This window comes from Camelus bactrianus, chromosome 22 (assembly GCF_048773025.1).
Source record: "Camelus bactrianus isolate YW-2024 breed Bactrian camel chromosome 22, ASM4877302v1, whole genome shotgun sequence".
Taxonomy (NCBI): Eukaryota; Metazoa; Chordata; class Mammalia; order Artiodactyla; family Camelidae; genus Camelus; species Camelus bactrianus.
The window spans coordinates 29,191,918-29,213,536 of NC_133560.1; the positions used below are offsets into that span (position 1 = coordinate 29,191,918).

The 21,619-nt window shown below is 47.1% G+C and overlaps 1 protein-coding gene and 1 non-coding gene across 4 annotated transcripts in view; both read left to right on the plus strand.

The window, feature by feature from the left end:
• Positions 1–922: 922 nt before the first annotated feature.
• Positions 923–21,619, plus strand: part of MAP2K2 (mitogen-activated protein kinase kinase 2) — a 36,149-nt gene continuing 15,452 nt past the window's right edge. Inside the window, exons 1-2 of one of the 3 annotated variants that reach the window (XM_074351089.1) lie at positions 923–1,106; positions 18,761–18,971. In XM_074351089.1, the coding sequence (XP_074207190.1) occupies positions 18,960–18,971 (12 nt within the window). In that variant the 5' untranslated portion in view covers positions 923–1,106; positions 18,761–18,959. Of the gene's footprint in view, positions 1,107–15,183; positions 15,586–18,760; positions 18,972–21,619 lie in introns of those variants that run through there. The other 2 variants (XR_012501675.1, XM_074351088.1) reach the window with 2 other exon arrangements.
• TRNAV-AAC (transfer RNA valine (anticodon AAC)) lies at positions 13,010–13,082 on the plus strand. Its single transcript has one exon. It is a non-coding gene; the product is annotated as a tRNA-Val (tRNA).

A 21,619-nucleotide genomic window follows, 5' to 3' on the forward strand; every position in this document is an offset into this window, starting at 1 on the left:
CTTTTTTATGGCTGAGTAGTATTTCACTACACGCACGCACACACTCACACACACCCCCCCTACATCTTCTTTATCCAGTCATCTGTCAATGGACATTCAGCTTGCTATCTTTGCCTTTTACTACCATCTTCTTCCTGTATCTCTGTGTCCGAGTTTTTATAGGGACACCAGTCTTATGGACTAGGGCTACTCTAATTGGTCACCTTAATGAAGACCCCATCTCCCAATCCAGTCACATTCTGAAGCTCTGGGAGTTAGGGCTCCAGCATGAACTTGGGGCTGGGGACACAACTTATCCCCTAATGCCTCTCAAAGCTGTGATAAAACCCAAGCTTGGCAGTCTCAGCCCAACAGATGCCTCCCAAGAAGCCGCCCTGACCACCCAGCCAGAGTCACCCCCGCCCTAGTCACATCCAATGTAACACCTTTGGGGGAACCTACTTATCTATGTTGCCTGTTTATACCAGGGAGCGGGGACCTGTGTATTCTGGTCACTGATATACCCCGGCCCCAGGAATGGCCCACCCACCACTGAAGTGGCTCCAAATATGTTTGTGGAGTGAACCACACAACTCAGCGTGCACCTCAGATCTCAAGATAAACACACCTGCTAGCAGACAAATTGGGATGTCAGCCTCATCTCCAATCAAGTCATAACTTCCCCATTTTGCGCACAGCTGCTGTCTGGACTGGGTGCCAAGAGACCAAAGTCTTACAATCAACCTGACTGTGACATCACAAAGTCACTTCTCCCTTCTGAGACTCTGTTTCTCCATCTGTAAAGTGTGACGATTCATCTAACGGTTACATAAGATGAAGCCCCTGCCAGGTCAAACACTGGGGTTAATGTTTAATCCCAGGGAAACTCTGACCAGGAGCAGAGTCTGGTTGGAGTTGTGGACCACGTTGTCTACGTACGTAATGGAAAAGCCCACCAGGTGGGGAGCAACTCCATCCCCGCATGAGTGACACTGGCCGCACTGAGAAAGAGTGAGCGAAGCCCCGCACCCTGATTCTTCTCACTAGGAATGTGTTTAAGCCCAGAATTTCCTTCTTGGTGCAGGAAGAACACCGCAGAACTCTTGGATCACCAGTGGAATCTCCAGGTTAGACTATCCTTAAAAGATCAACAACAACCTTCAACAGAATTTAATAAGTTATTTTTATGTTACATTTGTTTTTATAATTACCTTCTAATCTGGGCATCTGATACTGGTCTAATTTACTACCGTGTTACTAAGTGTCCCTTTTTGTTTGGTGGGGGAGAGGTAATTAGGTTTACTCTTTGTATTTTTTTTTAATGGAGGTCCTGGGGATTGAGCCCAGGACCTCGTGCATGCTAAGCACACGCTCTACCACTGAGCTACCCTCCCTGACCAGGTGTCTTTCTAAAATAAATTTGTTGAAGGAAAATAAGTGACGTATCCTACAGAACTTTCCTTCTTCAACAAATGTATCTTAAAAGGAAACACTGTAACGCCAGGGTAAATGTAAAAAATGTATCAGGTGCCTAAAACAGATGTGAAAGAAAATAAACAATGTCATTAAATTCTAAGTAGCTACTGCTGCTGGTGGAAGGCCCTGGATTAGGTGACTGTTACGAAGAAATCAGCAAATAGGTGTTAAAAGCACAGCAGCATCCAATTTGAGTGCTTCTTGACATAATCAGATGGTTTAAAAGAGGATTGAAAAGGAAGTCATTTCTTACCTTTCATTAGGTTTATTTTGTGCATGCAATTTGCATGCAAACCTGCACGGAGAACTCACTTTGTGCATTGAATCTGCTCAACTCCCCACTCTCTTGGACTTCCCTTCTCCAAGAAAAACAGGGCCACTCCTCCTAGGCCCAGCTTCCGGGTCTAAGCACCCAATCTAATCAAAATCACAGCTAAAATTTACTGATCACTCCCCGTGCCAGGCACTGCACTAAGCGCAGAAATAAATTCTATCCCAAAACACCCAGTGGGGTGAGAGCCTTGTTATATCTGTTTTGCAGATGAGTAAACTGAGGCTTGGGGAGGGGATGCTCTCGCCCAAGGTTGTGCAGCATGTAAGTGATGTTGTTGAAATTCCAGGCAGATACCAAGTTAGAGCCTCCCCGCCCCCCCCCACCCCGTGAGTCAGAGCGGACCCCAGGTGGCAGTGCCCATGGCAATCAGCGGGGCCTTGCCATGTTACCCAGGACAGCGGGGATATGGTGCTTACAGCTCTGTAGATTCAATTCCAGCCCTTCCTCTCACAAGCTGTGTGACTTTGGACAAGTTACTTGGCCTTTCTGTGCCTCTACTTCTTCCTCTCCAAAATGCAGATAATAGTAAAGGTCCAGTGAGCTCTAATACGTAGGAAGTGGCATACTACAGCCGGGGAGAGCGGAGCAGTCCACCCCAGGTGCTGTGAAAAAGGGGCCCACTGTCTATAGAGAATTCAAAAAATGATAAATCTAATTGTATTATTTGCTTTTTTATTATCACTGTGTCTAGACAAATTCTGAACAATGTCAGTGTCAAAGTAATCTCCCCCTAAGAAATATTTCATTGGCCTAATTTGTTATTGGTCAGCAGAGTTTTTCCATAAAGGGCCAGGTAGTAAATATATTCAGCTCTGTGGGCCAGATGGCAACTACTCAGCTGTGATCCCAGCAAGAAAGCTGCCACAGAAAATTTGTCAATGAATGTGGCCCCGAGCCAGGAAAGCTCTGTTTACGGACACTGAAATGTGAATCCTCTATCCTTTGCACATGTGAAATATTATTCTCCTTTGGATTTTTTCCCCGAACAGTTTAAAAAACAAACAAACAAACCTCCTTAGCGCCTACAAAAATAGACACGGGGTTGAATTCGGCTGGCAAGCCATGGTCTGTCCACTCTTGGTCTGAACAATTGCTGTGGTTACTGTTGACATTTAACCACTGGAAGTTTTGAATTAGCACATTTTTATTATTTATCCTTTAATAAACATTGTATTGTACATGGAAGTGGACTTGGGAGAATTCCGTCAACGATGTGGCCCCAACACACACAGACTCAGCTATGCACATTCATTTTGATAGTTAGTTCTTAATGATTCTAAACCTTCTGAGTTCTCTTTGGACACATTTCCCATTTCCAACCCTTCTGATGTTACATGATCTTGTGTTTAAACAGTAGGTTCGAAATAAACAATGATAGTGATTTCAAAAGCCGAGAAATGGAATTTGAGTTAATTCACTTCCCCCCCTTTTTTTCTTCTATCTGACCATATCTGACCACTTGGATGTTCTATTTCTGTTTAAAAGTTTAAACAGTGTAGCAATTGCAAATTATATTTTGGTAAGCTCATATTTTAATTCAAAATAGATGAACAAGTTTCTTCTGTAAAGCACAGGGAACTGTACTCAGTATCTTTTAGTAACCTATAATGGAAAAGAATATGAAAAGGAACATATATATGCATATATATGACTGAAACATTATGCTGTACACCAGAAATCGACACATTGTAAACTGACTATATTTCAATTTACAAAAAAGTTTTTTTAAATTCAAACACGGGTCATTTTTACTGGATTTGAGCCATATCTTTAAAATGGAAATAACTTCTTCCTTTAAATATCTATTCTTACTTGACGATTTACTTGTTTTTAAACTATAATGCTGTTATTCATTACTGTGATAGATCAGTAAAGACATGTACATACATGTAAACACATGGGAAGATACGTTTTTCTTCAAAAAAATTCATTACTGGAATTGAAAGGTGTCCATTCATTGCCCCCTTTATTGGGCTGGGATCCCTGTTTTACGTATGTTACTGGTGTGATCACATATGTGGCGTTCAATAAAAGAAAAAATTTCACTCTATAATTGTTTTCTGGCTATGACGATGATCGATTGCTTTTCATAATTATTACTAAAACTTTTTGTCTCATAGAGGAGTGGGTGTTCAAACAAGATCTCCTCCGGCTTTTAAACGTCATATGTAAACCCCTGCATTTAGGCACTTAGCACCCGGTTCCTGGCGTCAGACAATATTTATTATCATCCATATTCCACTGACAAACTAGGCCCCCACAGTCTGTCTTTGCAAGGCCTGAGCGTTTTGCATTTTCAAATAATTAAAAAATACAGGATGATTATTTCAGTTGAAAATATAGGGAAAAAATGATCATGATGCAGGAAAATTACATGAAATTCAAAGTTCAGCCTCCAAAAATAAAATTCTCATTTCAGCCTCCAAAAATAAAATTTGATTGGCGCGCAGCCGCGCCCACTGTGTGGTCTACGCTGTTTTGGAACTAGAAGGGCAGAGGTGACTAATTATGACAGGCTATGTTTAAACTACTTGCTACATGGCCCTTTAAGAAAGTTTGCAGACTCCTGCTCTAATTTTCCAACCCCTCCCAAACCCCAACTCTGGAAGCATAGATAGGGCCATCCAGGTCCACACCTAAGACCCCCATCTCCTCTTCTAGCTGCGCAGTCACCCAGCAGACCGCTGCCCGTCCCACCACCACCAGGGCCAGGCCTGAGGCTGCGGAGACGGGTCGGCTTCTCAGTCCATGGCGCCCTCTAGTGGACTCCACGAGCAACTGCCTCAGCCGCCTCCTTCCCTGGCGGCCCCGCCGCCGCTCTCATCGGCTCTCCTGGGAAGTGGGATGCTGTCTCTGCGTCGCCTTCTTGCTCTGATTCTGTTCCCTGCCCCCTGCCAAGGTCTCCAGGGCTGCCCCTTCCCGGGGCCATGCTCCCACTGTCTTACCGTGCTTTACACGCTTGAAGGGCTCTCAGTGAATTCAATCCCACTCAGCTAGTGTCAAAGATGTTGACAAATTTGAACAGCATTGTTACTTTCCAAAGGCCCTTCGTGTGAAACTTTTTTTTTTTATTATATTCCATTTTATTCCTTCCACTATAGGAAGCCATTGGAGGGTTTTAAACAGAACAGCTACGGGATTTGATTTCCACTCTTTCTTTTTCTTTCTTTTTTTATTGAAGTATAGTCAGTTTACAGTGTTGTGTCAATTTCTGGTGTACATCATGTTTCAGTCATGCATACACATACATATATTCCTTTTCATATTCTTTTTCATTATAGGTTACGGCTATGCCACTTCTTTTTTTTTCAGACTTGTCACAAGTTCTTTATTTTATTTTTTAATTGAAATATGGTCAGTTACAATGTGTCAATTTCATGTGTACAGCACAATATCTCAGTTATACATATACATACATATATTCATTTTCATATTCTTTTTCATTAAAGTTTATTACAGGATACTGAACATAGTTCCCTGTGCTATATAGCAGAATAGACCACTTCTTAATTTGTGTTTTTTAACTGTGCGTATGCCTTGTATTTTGACCTGCATCATTTCATCTGACATCTGCAGGGACTGGCTGGTATTTCTCAGTGAAGAAATAGAAGGACAGAGGACGTAAAACATGTATCTGCTCAGGCTACCGTGGGATGTTGGGGTCAAAGCCAGAAAGAACTCAGGGGCAGTGGGGAGCTGGCACTGGCTTGCTCTGGCTGGTGAGATTCAATGATATCATGTGGGTAGCTTGAAATTGGCCAGGGTTGAGTATTTACACCATGGAAATTGGCAAATGCTACAAATTAGGGATTTCCTGGGTGGATCACGTGAGGGAAAGCGTGGCTATTATGTTTGGGGATGTGAGCAGAGCATCACCAGTGTGGCAGCCAGAAAGGAGGCTGGTTCCTCTGGGAGAGGGCATCCAGTCCAGCTGTGCCAGGAACTTTTTGGAAGATAAATCACTCTTCTTCAGAGCCCTCCTTCCTCCCTTCCTTCAAGAATAATTAATTAATTAATTCATTCATTCATTCATTTCCCCCATCAAATATTTATCAAACACTGAACATAAAAAGTCTTTACCTATTCCTTCTCAAACATTAGAATAATGTTTTGACCTTTCTCCTTGGGAAAAAAAAAGCAGCGATTATAAAGTCCAGGGCCACCTCTCCAAATATCAAATGTGAGCTAAGAGATTCAAAATGAACTCTCTCCATCCCCACCGCAAATGCAGCGAGTTCTCCTGCTAAATCTGTCCTTTCTAGAAGCCTGATCTTGTCTGTGGGGTTAACTGCTGAAGGATGGAGAACAGCTTGTATATTCAACTGCCTTTTGACAGACATCTCACGCTCAAAACAGCTGACCGAGCACCTGCTCTTCCCCCAAACCTGCTCCTCCTGCTGCCATTCCTGTCTCACTAGACAGAACCTCCATCTTTCCAGGTTCTCAAGGTTGAAACATTGGACTGTCCTTGAGGGGCCATACTCCCACTGTCCCTCCGTGCTTTACACGCTTGAAGGGCTCTCAGTGAATTAAGTCCCACTCAGCTAGTGTCAAAATTTGAACAGCATTGTTACTTTCCAAAGGCCCTCAGTGTGAATCTACACCACTTTAAAAAAATTATATTCCATTTTATTCCTTCCACTATAGGAAGCCATTGGGAACCTTTTTCCCTCACGGCCCCACATCAGTCCATCAGCAGTACTTTCCACTCTGCCTCACTCACTCTATTCCAGCCACCCAGATCTCCCAACCCACTAGGCAAGGTCCTGCCCCAGGGCCTTTGCACAGGCTATCTCCTCCACCTCAAAACTCCTCCTACAGATCACCATGGGGCACACTTATAATTTTCGGTGCTTTTGCCCAAATGTCAATTCCTCAGTGAGAACTTCCCTGACATTCTATTTAAAACTGCAACACTTGTCCTATTCCCACCTTCTGTACATGCATTATGTTCCTCTACAGCACTTACCAACTCAGGAAACACTGGGCCATGAGGAGTCCTTCAAAGCACAGGGCCTTGGAAAACTCATTTCAAGTTCCTGGGCCTCTGTTTCTCTTTTCCCCACATGGGCCGTTTCTTAGACCCCAAATGCCTCCCAGTGTAACAGATGTCCCAGTGCCCTTGATCAGGGATTGGCAAACCATAGCCCATGGGCCAAAGCCAGCTCACCACCTGTTGTGCAGCCTTGAGTGAATTTTACATTTTTTAATGAGTTGAAAAAAATTTAAGATTATTTTCTGATGTTGAAAATGATTTAAAATGCAAATGTCTGTTTCACGTGGCCACACCCATCCGTCTTATATTGTTGCAGCAGAAACTGTCTGGCCCTCCAAGCAGAAAATACTTACTATCTAGTCCTTTACAGAAAGAGTTTGCAGAGCCTTGCTCCTGTGTCAAGGAGGAAATTGTATTGCCAAAGGGAAAACTAAGGCCCAGGGGGTTGAAATGAGTTTTCCAAGGCCCCATGTTTCTGAGGGAGTCCTCATTTGCCAAATTACCCAAAAAATGTCTCTGATGCTTTATAGGAAACAAAGAAATCTTCTGATGAAGAAACACCTTCATATACTGAAGGTAACCTGAGTTACCAACCTTGAGAGAGAAATCTGCACCCAGCCAAATGATCTTGCCAAGCCCAGGAGATTTTAATTGGCCCTGTTTAAAAAAAAAAGTCATAGCTCTTTCTGGAAACCTTTAGTTCGGGACTTTGATCCGAGCAATTATGACATTGCATGGAAACCCCATTTTGACTTCATCCCTCCTACAGGCATATACTGGCACAGTCAGAAGCTGGTGGCAAAGACCAGAGTTCACCCGTGGAGACAGAAAGCAGGGTTCCAGGGACTGGGCAAGGGATGGGGAGTCACTGCTAATGGGGATGGGCTTTCTTTTGGGGGTGCTGGAATATTCTGGAATGTTCTGGAATTAGACAGTGGTGAGGGTTACACAACACAGTGAATATACTAAAAACCACAGATCTGTAAACTTTGAAAAGGTGGATTTTGCATTATATACACTATACCTTGATTAAAAAAAGAAACATTTAAGGGGGAGGGTAGAGTTCAGTAGTAGAGCATGTGCTTAGCATGCACAAGGTCCTGGTTTCAGCCCCCACTACCTCTATTAAAATAAATAAATAAAAACCCAAATTACCTCCTCTCTTAAAATAAGAAAAAACAATGAAAATTTAAATGTAAAAATAAATAAAATTTAAAATGTAATGCCCATCTGTTTATTACTGGATAATAGTGCTATGAAATAAACAAATAACAGGAAAGCAAAAAATAAATCTCATCTATTAACCACGCCCCCCACCCCACCCCAGCCCAAGTCAAACTCCTTTCATTTTTTCCACATCCCCTCCTGGTTCTTGTTCATCTGCATGGATTCTTTTTTTTTTTTTTCTTTTTCTTTCACTTCCTTCAAAAAAAAAATTTTTTTTTAAGTTTATCTTTAATTTTTTTAAATGTTGTTAAGGGGGAGGTAATTAGGTTCATTTATTTATTTATAATGGCAGTACTGGGGGTTGAACCCAGGACCTCATGATGCTAGGCACACTCTACCATTGAGCTGTACCCTCCCCCTGCATGAATCCTTTTTGCACAGCTGTAAGTAGATGTCATCTTGACCATCCATTGGTCAAGACATGGTACAAAATCACACACACACACACACACACACACACACACACACACACACACACACAAAACCTGTAGGGGCAGCGGGTGGGAGAAATGGGTGAAAGGGATCAGAAGGTACAAAATTCCAGTTATAAAATAAGTAAGTCCTGAGGACAGAATGTACAGCATGGTGACTATAGGTAATAATACTGTACTGTACAAAATTTTTTCCCCCTTATCACAGGGAAAAAATAAGATGTTTGTTAACTGTATGTGGTGACAGTTGTTACTGAGTCTTACTGTGATCATTTCTCAATATATACACAAACCGAACCATTATGAAATCATTATGTTGTATACCTGAAGCTAATATAATGTTATAGGTCGATTATATCTCAATCAAAAAATAAAAAGAGGTTAAAAAAAAGAAAGAAACCCTAGGAATGGCACTGCAGAGATGAGCCTCCGTGCTTTGGCACGTTTATTTGCTCGTTCTTGCGCTCTCCCACCCCCTCCCCCTTCCTCTCTCTGACCAGCTGAGCATCTGGACCGATGTTGATGCAGGGAAGGATAACAGGACTGTTTGTTTGTCTGTAAGAGGGAGGTAATCAGGTTTATTTATGTATTTGTTGCTGGAGGTGCTGGGGATTGAACCCAGGAGCGCATGCATGCTAGGCAAGAACTCCACCACTGAGCTGTACCCTTCCCCCGAGACACTTCTGTCAAGTGAAATAATCAGTGAATTTCCATATCCCCTGGGGTAGGTCTTTCTGCCTGGCAGGAAGTAGACGCTCAATAAATGTTAGTTGAATGAACGCCCGCCAAGCTGGCGGAGGAATATTTCAACTGGCCGATGTGTAAAAGTCACCGTGCGCTGGTCAGCGTTTAACAGCCTGCTCTCCGGGCAGGGACTTCATATGCCTCTGTAATCCAGTATATATGACACACACATGATACACTTGCATTGTAGAACACGTATTTATTATAAATGTCACGGACATAAAGGATGCATAGAGCACGGTTTACAAATGATCAGGTGTACAATACCGTGTTACAAATTCTCTATAGCCACTTGAATCTCAAAATAGGTCTGTGTTGATTTTTGCCAGACTCTCGTATTCATAGCCAACCCCTGGTAGCAAATAGCAGAACAGGTGTAGTTCTGACGTGTACGTTGGCAATATTTTCGTTTATGTTAATAAGCAACGCGAAAGTGAAGACCTTCGTTGGGATTTCACTTGTTCACGGATAATGTGAGCGTCTTCTTTGGTGAATCAGACAGCAGTCTGTGAACGCTGGGAAAATTACTTCCCGTTTTGTGCGCGTGTGCTGCTCACAGCCTAACGATGGCAGACACCACACGTTTTGAAGTGCAGGCTGCGTTATTAGGGGGAGGGTATAGCTCAAGTGGTAAAGCGCATGCTTAGTATGAGCGAGGTCCTGGGTTCGATGCCCAGTACCTCCTCCACATACAAATAAATAAACCTAAGTACCCCCGTCATAAGACAAACAAACCAAATGCATTAATAACTTTTCTCCACCACGTTTTTAAGCCTAAACCAGGGGTTGGCATGCTATGACCCTCTGCTTGTTTGTGTAAATAAAGCGTTATTGGCACACGGCAACTCCCATTTGGTGAGCATTGTCTGCGGCTGCTTCCCCAGGACACCCTCAGGGTTGAGTAGATGCAGGAGACAGATGCAGGGCCCACAGAGTGAGACGCAGCTGATCATTCCGGAGCGAGCGGTTCAGTTGCATTTATTGCTTTCACAATGATTCGTGTCATCAGCTCTGGTCACAAAATGACCAAACTACACTGTCATCTCCCCAGAAGGAAACCCAGACCTGTTAGGTAACTTCCCCCATCCCTCCCCTCTTGCCCCGGCACCCACCATCTACTTTCTGTCTCTATGAAAGTGATTCCTCCAGGGACCTCTTATTACTGGAATCATAGAGTACTTGTGTTTTTGTAAGTGGCTTATTTCACTTAGCAAAATGTCCTCACGGTCCATCCATGGCATAGTGTGTGTCAGAATTTCCTCCTTTTTTAAGACTGAGTAGTATTCCGCTGTGTGTATATGTCACATTTTGCTTGTCCATTCATTCGTTGATGGCCATTTGGGTTGCCTCCATCTTTTGGTGACTGTGAATAATGCTGCTGTAAACATGAGTGTCTAAGCACCTGCTGAGTCACTGCTTTTAATTCTCTTGGGTGTATACCCCAAGGTGGAAATGCTGGAACATACGGTAATTCTATTTAATTTTTTGAGGAACTGCCATGTTTTCCTTGTTTTTTTAAAAGACTTTTTATTTTGAAATAATTTCAGGCTCACATACAAGTTGCAAAAAAAAAAAAAAAAAAAGTACAGAGAGTTCCTCTATACCCTTCACCCAGCTTCCCCCAAATATAAAATCCTAAATAGTCATAGAAAAATATTAAAATCAGGGGACTCACATTGGTACGATCGACATTATTCTGATTTCACCAGCTTTGACATGCACTCCTTTTGCTATGTGTACAGGCTTACAAAAAGTTGTCACGTGTTTAGATTGCTGTGGCCACCACCATAATCAGAATACAGAACATTTCCATCACCACAAAGAAAACCCCTCACATCACAACTTTCCCCCAGTCCTCGCTCCTGGCCACCTCTGATCTGTTGCCAGTCGCTATAATCTGCCATTAAATGGAACCAAGCACTACGTCACTTTTTGAGACTGCCCTCTTGCAGTGAGCGTTGACACCTTTGAAATTCACTCAAGTTGGTGCGTGGATCTATAGTTTGTTCCTTTTTGTTCCTGAGTAGCGTTTCATTGTGTAGAATTAACCCACATCTTTACGATTCATTCAGTTCACAATTGTGTATCAATTCACCTTCTGAATGGCGTTGGGTTGTTTCCAGTTTGGGATCTATTACAGATAAAGCTTTTATGAACACTGATGTTCAGGTGTTTGTATGAACCTCAACATTCCTTTTTCTTGGGTAAACACCCAGGACTGGGACTCCTGGGTCATGTGTGATTAACCTTCAAAGAAGCCAAGCCACTTTCCAGAGGGGCTGCACCACGCCTGTATCCCCATCAGCAACATATGAGGGTGCCCTGCAGTCTCACCAGTAGTTGGTGTTGTCGGCCTTTCCCACGTTAGCCATTCCAGCAGATGTGTGGTGGCGGCCTGCTGTGGTTTCTATTTGCATCTCTCCCATGTCTAATGGTTCTGAGCCATTTTCATTTAATAAAAATGGGGTCATGGAGTCTCCCATAACTTTCTGTGTCTAAGACTTTTTTACATTGTTATCATTTGGGAGTTTACTGCTGCCTCGTATCGGGGGGGGGGGGGGCTAGACCAGAACATATTTTTCCATTTTTCCATCGATGGATATTTGTGTGGTTTCCAGATTTTTTCCATGGAGAACACTAGTGTATATGTCTCCTGGTTTCATAAGGGCAAGGGTTTCCTAGGGTATATTCCTAGGGGCAGAGTTGCTGGGTTGTAGGTGGTCTAGATAGAACTAAACTGCACTATTCAAAGGGGTCAGGTCAGTTGTTCTTTCAGTTAATCCATTGCCCAGGTGAGAGAGATAAAGTTCCGGGTGCATTCTGAGATAGGCAGAGTGTACACATGTGATATTAATACTAAACGGTGCCTCAACAAGATAAACGTCACTTTGGATTGAATCTATCAACAAAGCTATTAGAAATTTATTTCCCGGGGTGGAGGAGATTTAAGAGACACCCAAGTCTCGGGGACCAGGGAACAGATGTACTAAGAGAGATGTGATTGGAACCAACGGTAAGTAGAGAGATAGGTAACAGGGAGAGGTTGCAGAGTGAAATGTGCTCACTAGCTGAGATAGAGAAGGGGGTGAAGGGCAAAAGTCTGTGCTATAATCGCAACAATAAAAGCTCATGTTCTATAACCAGGGCTGAGAATCAAGTGATTAGCAGGAACCTTGTCTCCCAAGGACAGGAACACCCACTTCGTTCATTCAGGAGGCTTATATGTACGGGGCTTCAGCTATCCAAGGAGCTGGACTGGGAGAGAAAGAGGCAGATCCACCTGCTTCCTTGCCTTTGAAATACTCATAACTAGAAGGGAAGGCATAATGAAAGAACAGGGATGTGAATCAAAATGTTGCAGCAGGAGCCATAAGCCAGAAATAAGCAGGGTGTATCGGAATTCCAAGAAGCAGGGAACTAGTGGGAACTGGGAGAATTAGACTTTATGTGAGCTGAGCCCCAACTAGGAACTGAGCAGAACTGACAACTTGGATCCTTAGAAAAGATTCAATCCCTTTATCCTCCTCAACAGCTAATCTATTCTTCAACAGGAAGGGCAGCCCCCCAAATACACACAATCGGATTATCATACAGCAAGGAAAAAGAGCAAGTTGCTGTTACAGGCAATCACATGGATGAGTCACAAAAATATCATGCAAAAGAAGTCGGACACAGACGATATACTGCACAGTTCCCTTTCCAAAAAGCTCCAGAACATGCAAAACTAATCTATGGGGATAGAAATCAGAATCTAGGGTACCTGTGGAGTACTGATGGGCTGCAGTCAGCTTGTCCTGGCTCATAAGTACCTACTATTGGGGAGGAGGGTGTAGCTCAGTGGTAGAGCACATGCTTAACATGCACAAGGTCCTGGGTTCAATCCCCAGCACCTCCATCAAACAAACAAACCAACCAACCTAGTTACTTCCTCCTCCCTGCCCCCCGACCACTGCAAAAAGCCTAAGTGCCTATTGTTACCATTCCTCCCTACTTCATAGTAACTGGCAATCTCTTGGTGAGAATACTTACACCACAAAAAGGACACGTGGTAAAGCAGTGCCCCTCCCCGCTCTCTAAATCTCTTATTCCTAATGGTTAAACATTAACCAGCATGCCACTGCTGCCTGGGGCGAGGGGGATTAACTGAACAGGACACTGAGAAAACTTTCTGGAGTGATGGAAATGCTCTGCATCTTGTTTCTGGGAATGGTTTCATGGGTACATACAATTGTAAAAGCTTAAGGAATTGAGCATTCAAGAACTGTAATGTTTAATATATGTAAGTTATATAGCTCAATGAAAGAAAAAGATTGTATATATAGCCTAAAATAAAATGATAGATTACTCTGCATAACAGAAGGAAGGTGGAAAAGCCCAGATCTGGGAAAGGTCATGGCATTATCCTGAATTTTGGGTGAGGGAGTGAGAGCAGTGAGAAGCAAAACGAAAAATGCTCAGACTGTAGACAAGGAGGAGCAACTGTCCGGGAACAGTTTCCATCAGGGAGAGCTATGGATACATCTTTGCATTTTTAGAGCATTGTCACATTTTGCGATTATGTATATTTATATTATATATCTATTTTTAAAACATTGTATCTCTCAGTTCCCAGCTCAGTGTCTAGCACATAAATGGCTTTGCAAATTGACTGTTAAAAGAATGACTGCAGGGTGGCTGGACAGGAAGTGGGCAGGACTGAGTCAGGGTGACCAGGGGACTCCAGCTGGACTCTAGAAGAGGTTGACTGAATCTTCCTCTTCCTGTTTCTTCCCACTTGGAGACGCACCCCACCATGATATGCGCACAGGTGCTCAGAGACGTGACAAAAAGAAAAGCAATGTGGTGTGTTTTTCATGAAGTCAACTTTCTCCCATTTAAACGGCTGTCCCTTTATTTTGTGCCACATACTTCCTCCTTTTTTTTATAGTTGGTGTTAAAATGACCTTTCCCTTAAAATGGTGTAGTCGCTGTGGAAAACAGTATGATGGTTCCTCAAAAAACTAAACGTAGATTCACCAGCAATGCCACTTCCAAGTAGGTATCCAAAAGACTTGCAAGCATGGATTTGAATATATACTGGTACACCCATTTTGTAACAGCACTATTCATAACAGCCAAAAGGCAGAAACACCCAAATGTCTATCATGGATAAATGGATAAACAAAATGTGGTCCATCCATCCAAAGGAATACTATTCGGCCTTTAAAAGGAAATTTGGACGGACGCCAAACATGCATGAACCTTGAGGACGTGATGCTCAGTGAAATAAGCCACACACAAAAGGACAAACACTGCCTGATTCCACTTACATGAGAAGCTGAATTCATAGACAGTGGAGTGGTAGTGTGGGGGACTAGAACAGAAAGGGGAGTGAATGTTTAACGGGAACAGAGTTTCGTTTTAGAAGATGAGAAAGTTCTAGAGATGGATGGTGAGGATGGTTGTACAACAACGTGAATGCGCTTAACGTTGGTGAGCTGTGCATTTGAAAATGGCAAAATGGTAAATTTTATGTAGCACGTACGTACTAGCACCACCATCACCATTAGGACAAAAGTTTTTTAATGACCTCTCTTTCTTTAAAGAATGATGGTAACCAATATAAGTTCGTTGGCGGGTGGGGGCTAGGGTGGGGGGTGTCCATAATTGGAAAAATACTTAAGTTGATTCTGAGGTCAGCTGAAATCTCCCACAATTTTTGAGATTTTACTGGCTCCTGTAGTCCCAGTCTGGCTCCTGCAAGAGTCTGAGGGTTTGACCTCTCCCTACGCACATCTGCCCACCGCATCGCATCCTTCCTTTCGCCCTGCTTCCTCCTGCGCCCCAACCTGGAGCCCCAAGCGCATGCGCACACGCTCGGTGGTGGAGGCGAACGATTGCGCATGCTTCGGGCACCGCCTCGAGACGGTCTCCGCCGCTTTCCCCTTCTGGGAGGCGGCCGTAGGCTGGTGCGCACGCGCCCCGGCGAGGGGCGGGGTCCGGGGCCGCTCCCCCACTCTGGCTCTCGCGAGAGACCGGCCCGTGATCTCGTCGCTCCCCCTCCCTCTCTGGCCTCCCGGGCTCTGGCTGCAGCGTCAGCCTCGGTCCAGCCTTGGTCCGTCTTCGACTGCCGCGGTCTATCGGCTTCAGCCCCGGCGCCCTTTGGCGCCCTTCGGCCCCAGTCCTCAGCGCCGCCCATCCTTGCCACCCGGGCACAGGCCTAGGCCGAGGCCGCAGCCCCGGGATCGCGTCGGCGCCGCCCGCTCCCGGCCCGCCCCCTATGGGCCCCGGATAGAGGTGCCGCCGCCGCCGGCCCGCGGAGCCCCGATGCTGGCCCGGAGGAAGCCGGTGCTGCCGGCGCTCACCATCAACCCCGCCATCGCCGAGGGCCCGTCCCCCACCAGCGAGGGCGCCTCCGAGTGAGTGGGCTGGGCAGGGCCGGGGCGAGCACAGGATGGGGGGGGGGTCCCTGAGTAGCGAGGTTGAGGGAGGGAGTCCCTGAGAGGGGAGGAAGGGGGACGGGGCCCTGGGTGGAGAGGACGCGAGTGAAGGGGCCCTGAGTAGCAAGATCGAGAAAGGGAGTCCCGGAGAGGAGAGGCTGGTAGAGGGGACCCTGGGTAGCAAAGTCTGGGGAGGGATCCCTGCGAGGAGAGGAGGGATGAAGGTCTCTGAATATCGAGACTGGGGGGAATGGGTCCCTGAGTGGTGCAGTCGGGCTGGGAGAGGGTTCTTGATGGGAGAAGATGGAGTGGGGGTCTCTGAGTGGTGAATCGGTCCTTGGTGGAGAAAAGACGGGAGTGTGGGGCCCTAAATAGTGAAGCCATGGTGATGGTGGGAGAGTTCCTGAGAGGTGAGGATGGGTCAAGGGCCCCTAGTAGTGAAATCGGAGTGAAGGTGGGAGTCCCTGAGTAGTGATGTGGAGGGAGGGGGTTCCTTGCATGCCAAGACAGGGCAAATGGGGTTCCTGAGAGGGAAGGATGGGGTGAGGAGGGGTCCCTGGGAGTGAACATGGGGTGAGGAGGTCCAGGAAAAGGGAAAGGGGTGCCTGCTAGACGAGGATGAGGGAGGGATTCCTCAGGAGTAGGAGGTCTCTGAGGAAATCTGGGGGGAGGGGCACCTAAGAAGATCCTGCTATCCTAGGGGTTAGAGGGTGGAGCCCCTGAGCCTGGGGAGAGTGGTGAGGAGGCCCAGAAGAGGCAAGGAGTAAGGGGGATTTTGACAGTTCGGGGTGTGGGGGGAACTGGGAGCCATGCAGGAAAGAAGTCCAGGGCTCCTGGAACCCCTGACAGCAGATTAGCAGAGGTTCTGAATCGAATGAATTAGCAAAGCCTCCAGCAGCTGGAGAAATGCAGGTGGTTTGAGGTGATTGAGGGTGACAAGAGGACTTGAGGGAAGGGGTCCGAGGAAGGAGCAGGGGGCACTGGTGGGGGCCCCTGGCCCAGGTCCGGGTGCTGTGCTTGTGCTGTGACCCGTGAGACCCAGGTATGAGGGGCGAATGGCACGTTTGGTGCCTCTCAGGGGGCTTGGCCTTCTGCCACCGGATGGAGGCGGCCAGACTTGATGCACGTGTGTGTGAGTTAACATCTTTCTCTGTCCCTGAGGGCACAGATCCGTCTGGGGATGTGTTCCTTAGTCTCAAAAAATGCACTTATTCTTACAAGAGAGCTCCGTTGTCATATTCTTGTTCTTTTACGTGATTTCTGATTCCCATCCCTTCAAGAGTTCCCCCTGTAGAGGAAGCTAGCCATTGGAATTCCAGGGTTTTTTCTTTATAACCGCCATTGAGTTGCCAATAAATTAAAAATGGATTAATCAGCTGACTCCAGAATGCATTTTAGATGTCAGAGGCCAGTGCCGGAGACCTTCCAGGGTCTGGCCGCAAATGCTGTCTCTTCAGCCCTACGGTGAGGGAGTGGTGGCACATACGCTCATTCTTTGGCCTTCCCTCCTCTGTCCATGTGGGTCCTCATTCCCTCTTCATCCAGGTCTGCGTTCACCAGGCATTCAGTGAGCACCTGCTAGGCCCTTGTCCTGGCTCAAGGGGTCACTACCACGAGCACAGGCTTTGTGGGCAGGAACAACACAGGTGTGATTCCCACCTCTGCCACTTCCTTGCCTTGTGACCCTCAGGCAAGTTACTTAACCTCTGAGCCTTTTCCCTCCTGTGTGGGCTGGGTCTCCCAGAGAGCTGCCTCCCAGGAGGGTCATGAGAATTAAACAAAATGGTCAAAGCTCTAGTACCTGCTCAGGAAGTGGCCCCAGCCCCCACCTCCCAGCGACCTCTTCGCAGTACCAGCTCAGGTCAAATCACCCAGCGGCATGTCATCTTGCTCCTGTGTGCCCTTCTGTTCATGCCTCTGTAAGTTGCAGGAAGTCATGGTTGAACTTGGGGATTGGAAGGTTTCTGCAAGAACTCCACTCTTTCCCCTTCATCCCCTGCCCGAATCCCCCCACGAGGTCTCCCCCAGGTGGGCCATCAACCTTGGCTTACGTGCCCTGATACACAGTGGCTGAGGACCACCGGAGGTGGCCCATTCTCCTTTAGAGACTTTTCTTAGAGCTGCACTCACTGGTCCAGCAGCCCCTGGCCGTAGCCAGCACTTGAAATGTAGCTTGTCCAGATTCGGGGGAGCTGTAAGTACACTATGCATTCCAGATGGATTAATTTCACCTGACACTTTTTTTTTTTAACATGGCTAGAAATGTTTAAGTTGCACACATGGCTTATGTTCTATTTCTTTGTGGCTGCACTGAGGTAGTCCTTGTGTGCTCTAAGCTAGCATCTTATAAAGAACTGCTTTTTACTCCAGGAGTTGGTTCAAAGTCAAGGCACTGGTGAAAATAGCTTACTGTCAAAATTTCCTTTGAAAGTTCCTCGAGTCACCCAGTACAGTGCAGTGTACGTGGCTGGCTTTTAATAACCAGGTCTGGGAATATGTGTGTGTAGAAAGGCCTAATGTTTACAGCAACGCTCAGGATGTAATAAGAGCATGCTGGTTGAACAGAATGCCCTGGAGTGGTCCTCGCTGTTTAGGTTGGGCCTCTCTCCTCTCCCCCTCCGGTGCCTGTGTGTAACTCACGTAAATTAGAAGCATGTATGCTGTGGCTTCTGTCATCCGCCTGCTGGTTTCTAGTTCTTTGCTCTGAGGCCACTCAAGATGAGTTTGCGCCTCCATCCTCGTGAAAGACAGGTATCCTGTCTTCACCCCCAACCCTGGGGCTTGTCTCCCCCATCCTCTCGTCTCCTTCTCCTGTGGTCTGGAGCCCTTGTGTCAGGAAGGAGGGCTCCTGGGTCTGAAACCAGGGCTGTCAGACTAAAGCTGGTCCTTTAAGTCCTGAGGCCTCCTAACCTTTATGAGTGGGGAGAGGAGCAGTGTCCCCAGTTCTCGGGGAGTTTGGCTGTGTCTGTGGGTGGTCTTTTTTTTCTTGCCAGATCACAGGGCCCTTGAGCACAGGAATCAGGTCTCATTCAGCTCCCAGCTACAAGCCCGGGACCTGGCGTGCAGTGGCCACGCGGTAAACTCGGCTCAGCCTGAATCATCTCTGGGTGGCTTGCACGCTCTTGGCTAACCCATGCCCTTGGGGTCTCTGCAGAGCAAACTTGGTGGACCTCCAGAAGAAGCTGGAGGAGCTAGAACTCGACGAGCAACAGAAGAAGCGGCTGGAAGCCTTCCTCACCCAGAAGGCCAAAGTCGGAGAGCTCAAGGATGATGACTTTGAAAGGATCTCAGAGCTGGGAGCCGGGAACGGTGGGGTGGTCACCAAGGTCCAGCACAGACCTTCGGGCCTCATCATGGCAAGAAAGGTAAGAGGTGGCCGGCAGGGCCGTGCATGGTGCGAGTGGTGGGGGCAGGTCCCGTGAAAATGGGAGAGAGGGTTGAAAGGTGCAGGCCTCTGGTGTCTGATTGGCTTCTGGGCTCGGAAGCCCTGCCCCCAGCCATGGGTTCTAGTTAGAATGTGGCAATGCAGGCTTGCCTCACACAACTCTTCCGTTTGATACCGCTCTCTGCCTTCTGGGATGTCTTAAATTGAGGTTGCCAGAAAGGGACTGGTTTGAGAAAGGTAGCAAGCGGAGTTTGGGGGAAGAAAGGAGGAGAATCAGGTCCCCTAGAGTCGGCATCACCCTGACTGCACAACCAGAAGACCCTGCCGACCCGGATGGGCTGCCAGTAGTGATGGTCACATTGAGGGGAGTCCCTTGGCAATGAGGCACCCAAACCACCTGTGTTAGTTGGGGTTCTCCAGGGAAACAGAACCACTAGAGGTGTGTGTGTGTTGGGGGGCAGGTTGAGGTATTTTAAGGCATTGGCTCACACAGTCATGGGGCTGGCAGGTCTGAAGTCTGTTGGACAGGTCAGTGGGCTGCAGGCTCAGGGAAGAGTTGATGTTGCAGCTTGAGCCCAAAGACATTCTGGAGGCAGAATTCCTTCCTCCTTGAGGGACCTCTGTCTTAAGGCCTTCAACTGATTAGATGTGGCCCACCCACATGGTAGTGAGTCATCTGCTTTACTCAAAGTCTGATGATCTCCATGTCAAATCACACCTAAAAAATACCTTCACAGGTATTTAAATAAAATAAATAAATAAATAAATAAATATTTAAAAATAAATAAATAAATAAACCTAACTACCCCCTCCCCCCAAAAAAGAGATACTGACCCAACAGCTGGGTACTGTGGCCTAGACAAGTGGACACATCAAATCAACTGTCACCCCACCCTTTGGTGCCTTCCTCATCAGGGCTCCTGTGCCACAGTGTGGCCTCCCCCCCACTTGTTGGGGAGGGATCCCTGAGAGATGTCGAGTGGTGCAGAGGAGAAGGTCACCACATGGACAGAGGGGCTCCGACCCACGTAACCAGTGGACGTTGTGTTGAAGGATTATTCTGCTCATACAGGCATATTTTTTCGGACATAGAAAGCCCCCTTTCCCAGAAGCCCGTGGTCTGTAGTTTCTGAACTGTACTCTGGAAAACTGCCCGCCCCGCACCCAGGTGGATCTGCCCGCCTTTCCTGGGAACCTTGCACTTGGTTTCCATTGGGGTTTAGCGCTGCAGCTATTCCTCCTGCCTCCAGAGCACCTCCCTCTCTCCTGAAACCTACAGGCACACGCTTTCTATTTCTGTCTGCTTACTGCAGGCAGCCTTTTCAAAACCAGAGCAGCCCCAGAAGTCCCTGGTCTGCTCGGCCAAAGCACGGGGAGTAAAGGGCAGGTGTGAGGTGCAGGCAGAGACGGGGGTCTTGGGAACAGAGTCCTTGCTGGGGACGGAGGGCTTCGCTGGCCGGCCGCCAGCATGCCTTGCATAGACGTGAGTCCATGAGTTTGCCTACAGCCTCCTGAAAGCCTGTGAAGTAGGACTTTGGGGTTTAAAGCTGGGGGGCCAGATGAGTCCTGTAGTCTAGTTTGCGGTCCTGTCCCGATGTCAGTGTCGTAGCTTTGATACTGGCCTCTGTCACAGAAGATGTGGTCACCACTGGGGGGCCTGGGGGAAGGGTGCACGGGACTCTCTCTGCCGCTTTTGCAAACGTTGCTGTGCTTCTATATTGTCTCAAAATAAAAAGTTAAGAAAGGTCCAAAAATTAGGGGGTGTGGACCTTAGTCGGAGCAGGCACCCACCAGTGTTGGTTGAATATGGTAAGCACGGAGGCTGACCTGCCGGCTGGCGTGCAGTTCAGGGCTGTCAGTCTCCAGTGGCCCAGAAGCCCTTGGCCAGTCTGTGGGGGTGCAGGGCTTCCGGAATGCCAGTTCACCCTGTAGTCAGCTGAGGACACAGGTGGGAAAACTGACGGGACAAAGTGGGTTTTAAGGAACAGTGGCCTCAGTCCTTCCTCCACTGCCTTGGGTGGAATTCCAGTTCCCAGGAAGTTGAGTAGGAATTCCATGCATTCCAAGTGTGTGAGCTTATCAGATCTCCAGATGCAGCCCCTGCCAGGTGTGAGGGTGAGGGCAGGGCTGGGGCTTCTGGAAGGCCTGTCCAGATCTGCTGTGGGCTAGCATCCCTCCGGCCCCTTTGATGGGCAGGGGATCGTCGTGACCAGTATGACCTGCCACCAGGAGAGCAGTGAGACCAGCTTCCTAAGACCCCAGAAAACTGGTCTCCATTTTCACTGTTGTTTGTACATATTTTCTTGACTCGAGCGTCTTGTCCTGTCTTGTGCGTCCTTGTGAGAGCCCTAGGAACCAAACCTCTGCTTTGCGGGGGCCAGAGGGGATCTGCAAAGAATTCGGCGCGTTTGCTGTGCACACAGAGCGCGCTTGGCTTCCCTCTGCTTGCAGCAGGTGACTGCGTTTGCGGCCTTGCGTGTGTGTCCCTCCCGTCGGCCCCTGCTTGCTTCCAGAACAGAGGTTATGGACCTGCCCGAGGCTCTGTCCTAACACTAGCTGCCTTCTTTTGAGTGATGGCCCAAAGTCAAAGCCAGTGCTGAGACCTTGACACGTGTTCTCATTCACATG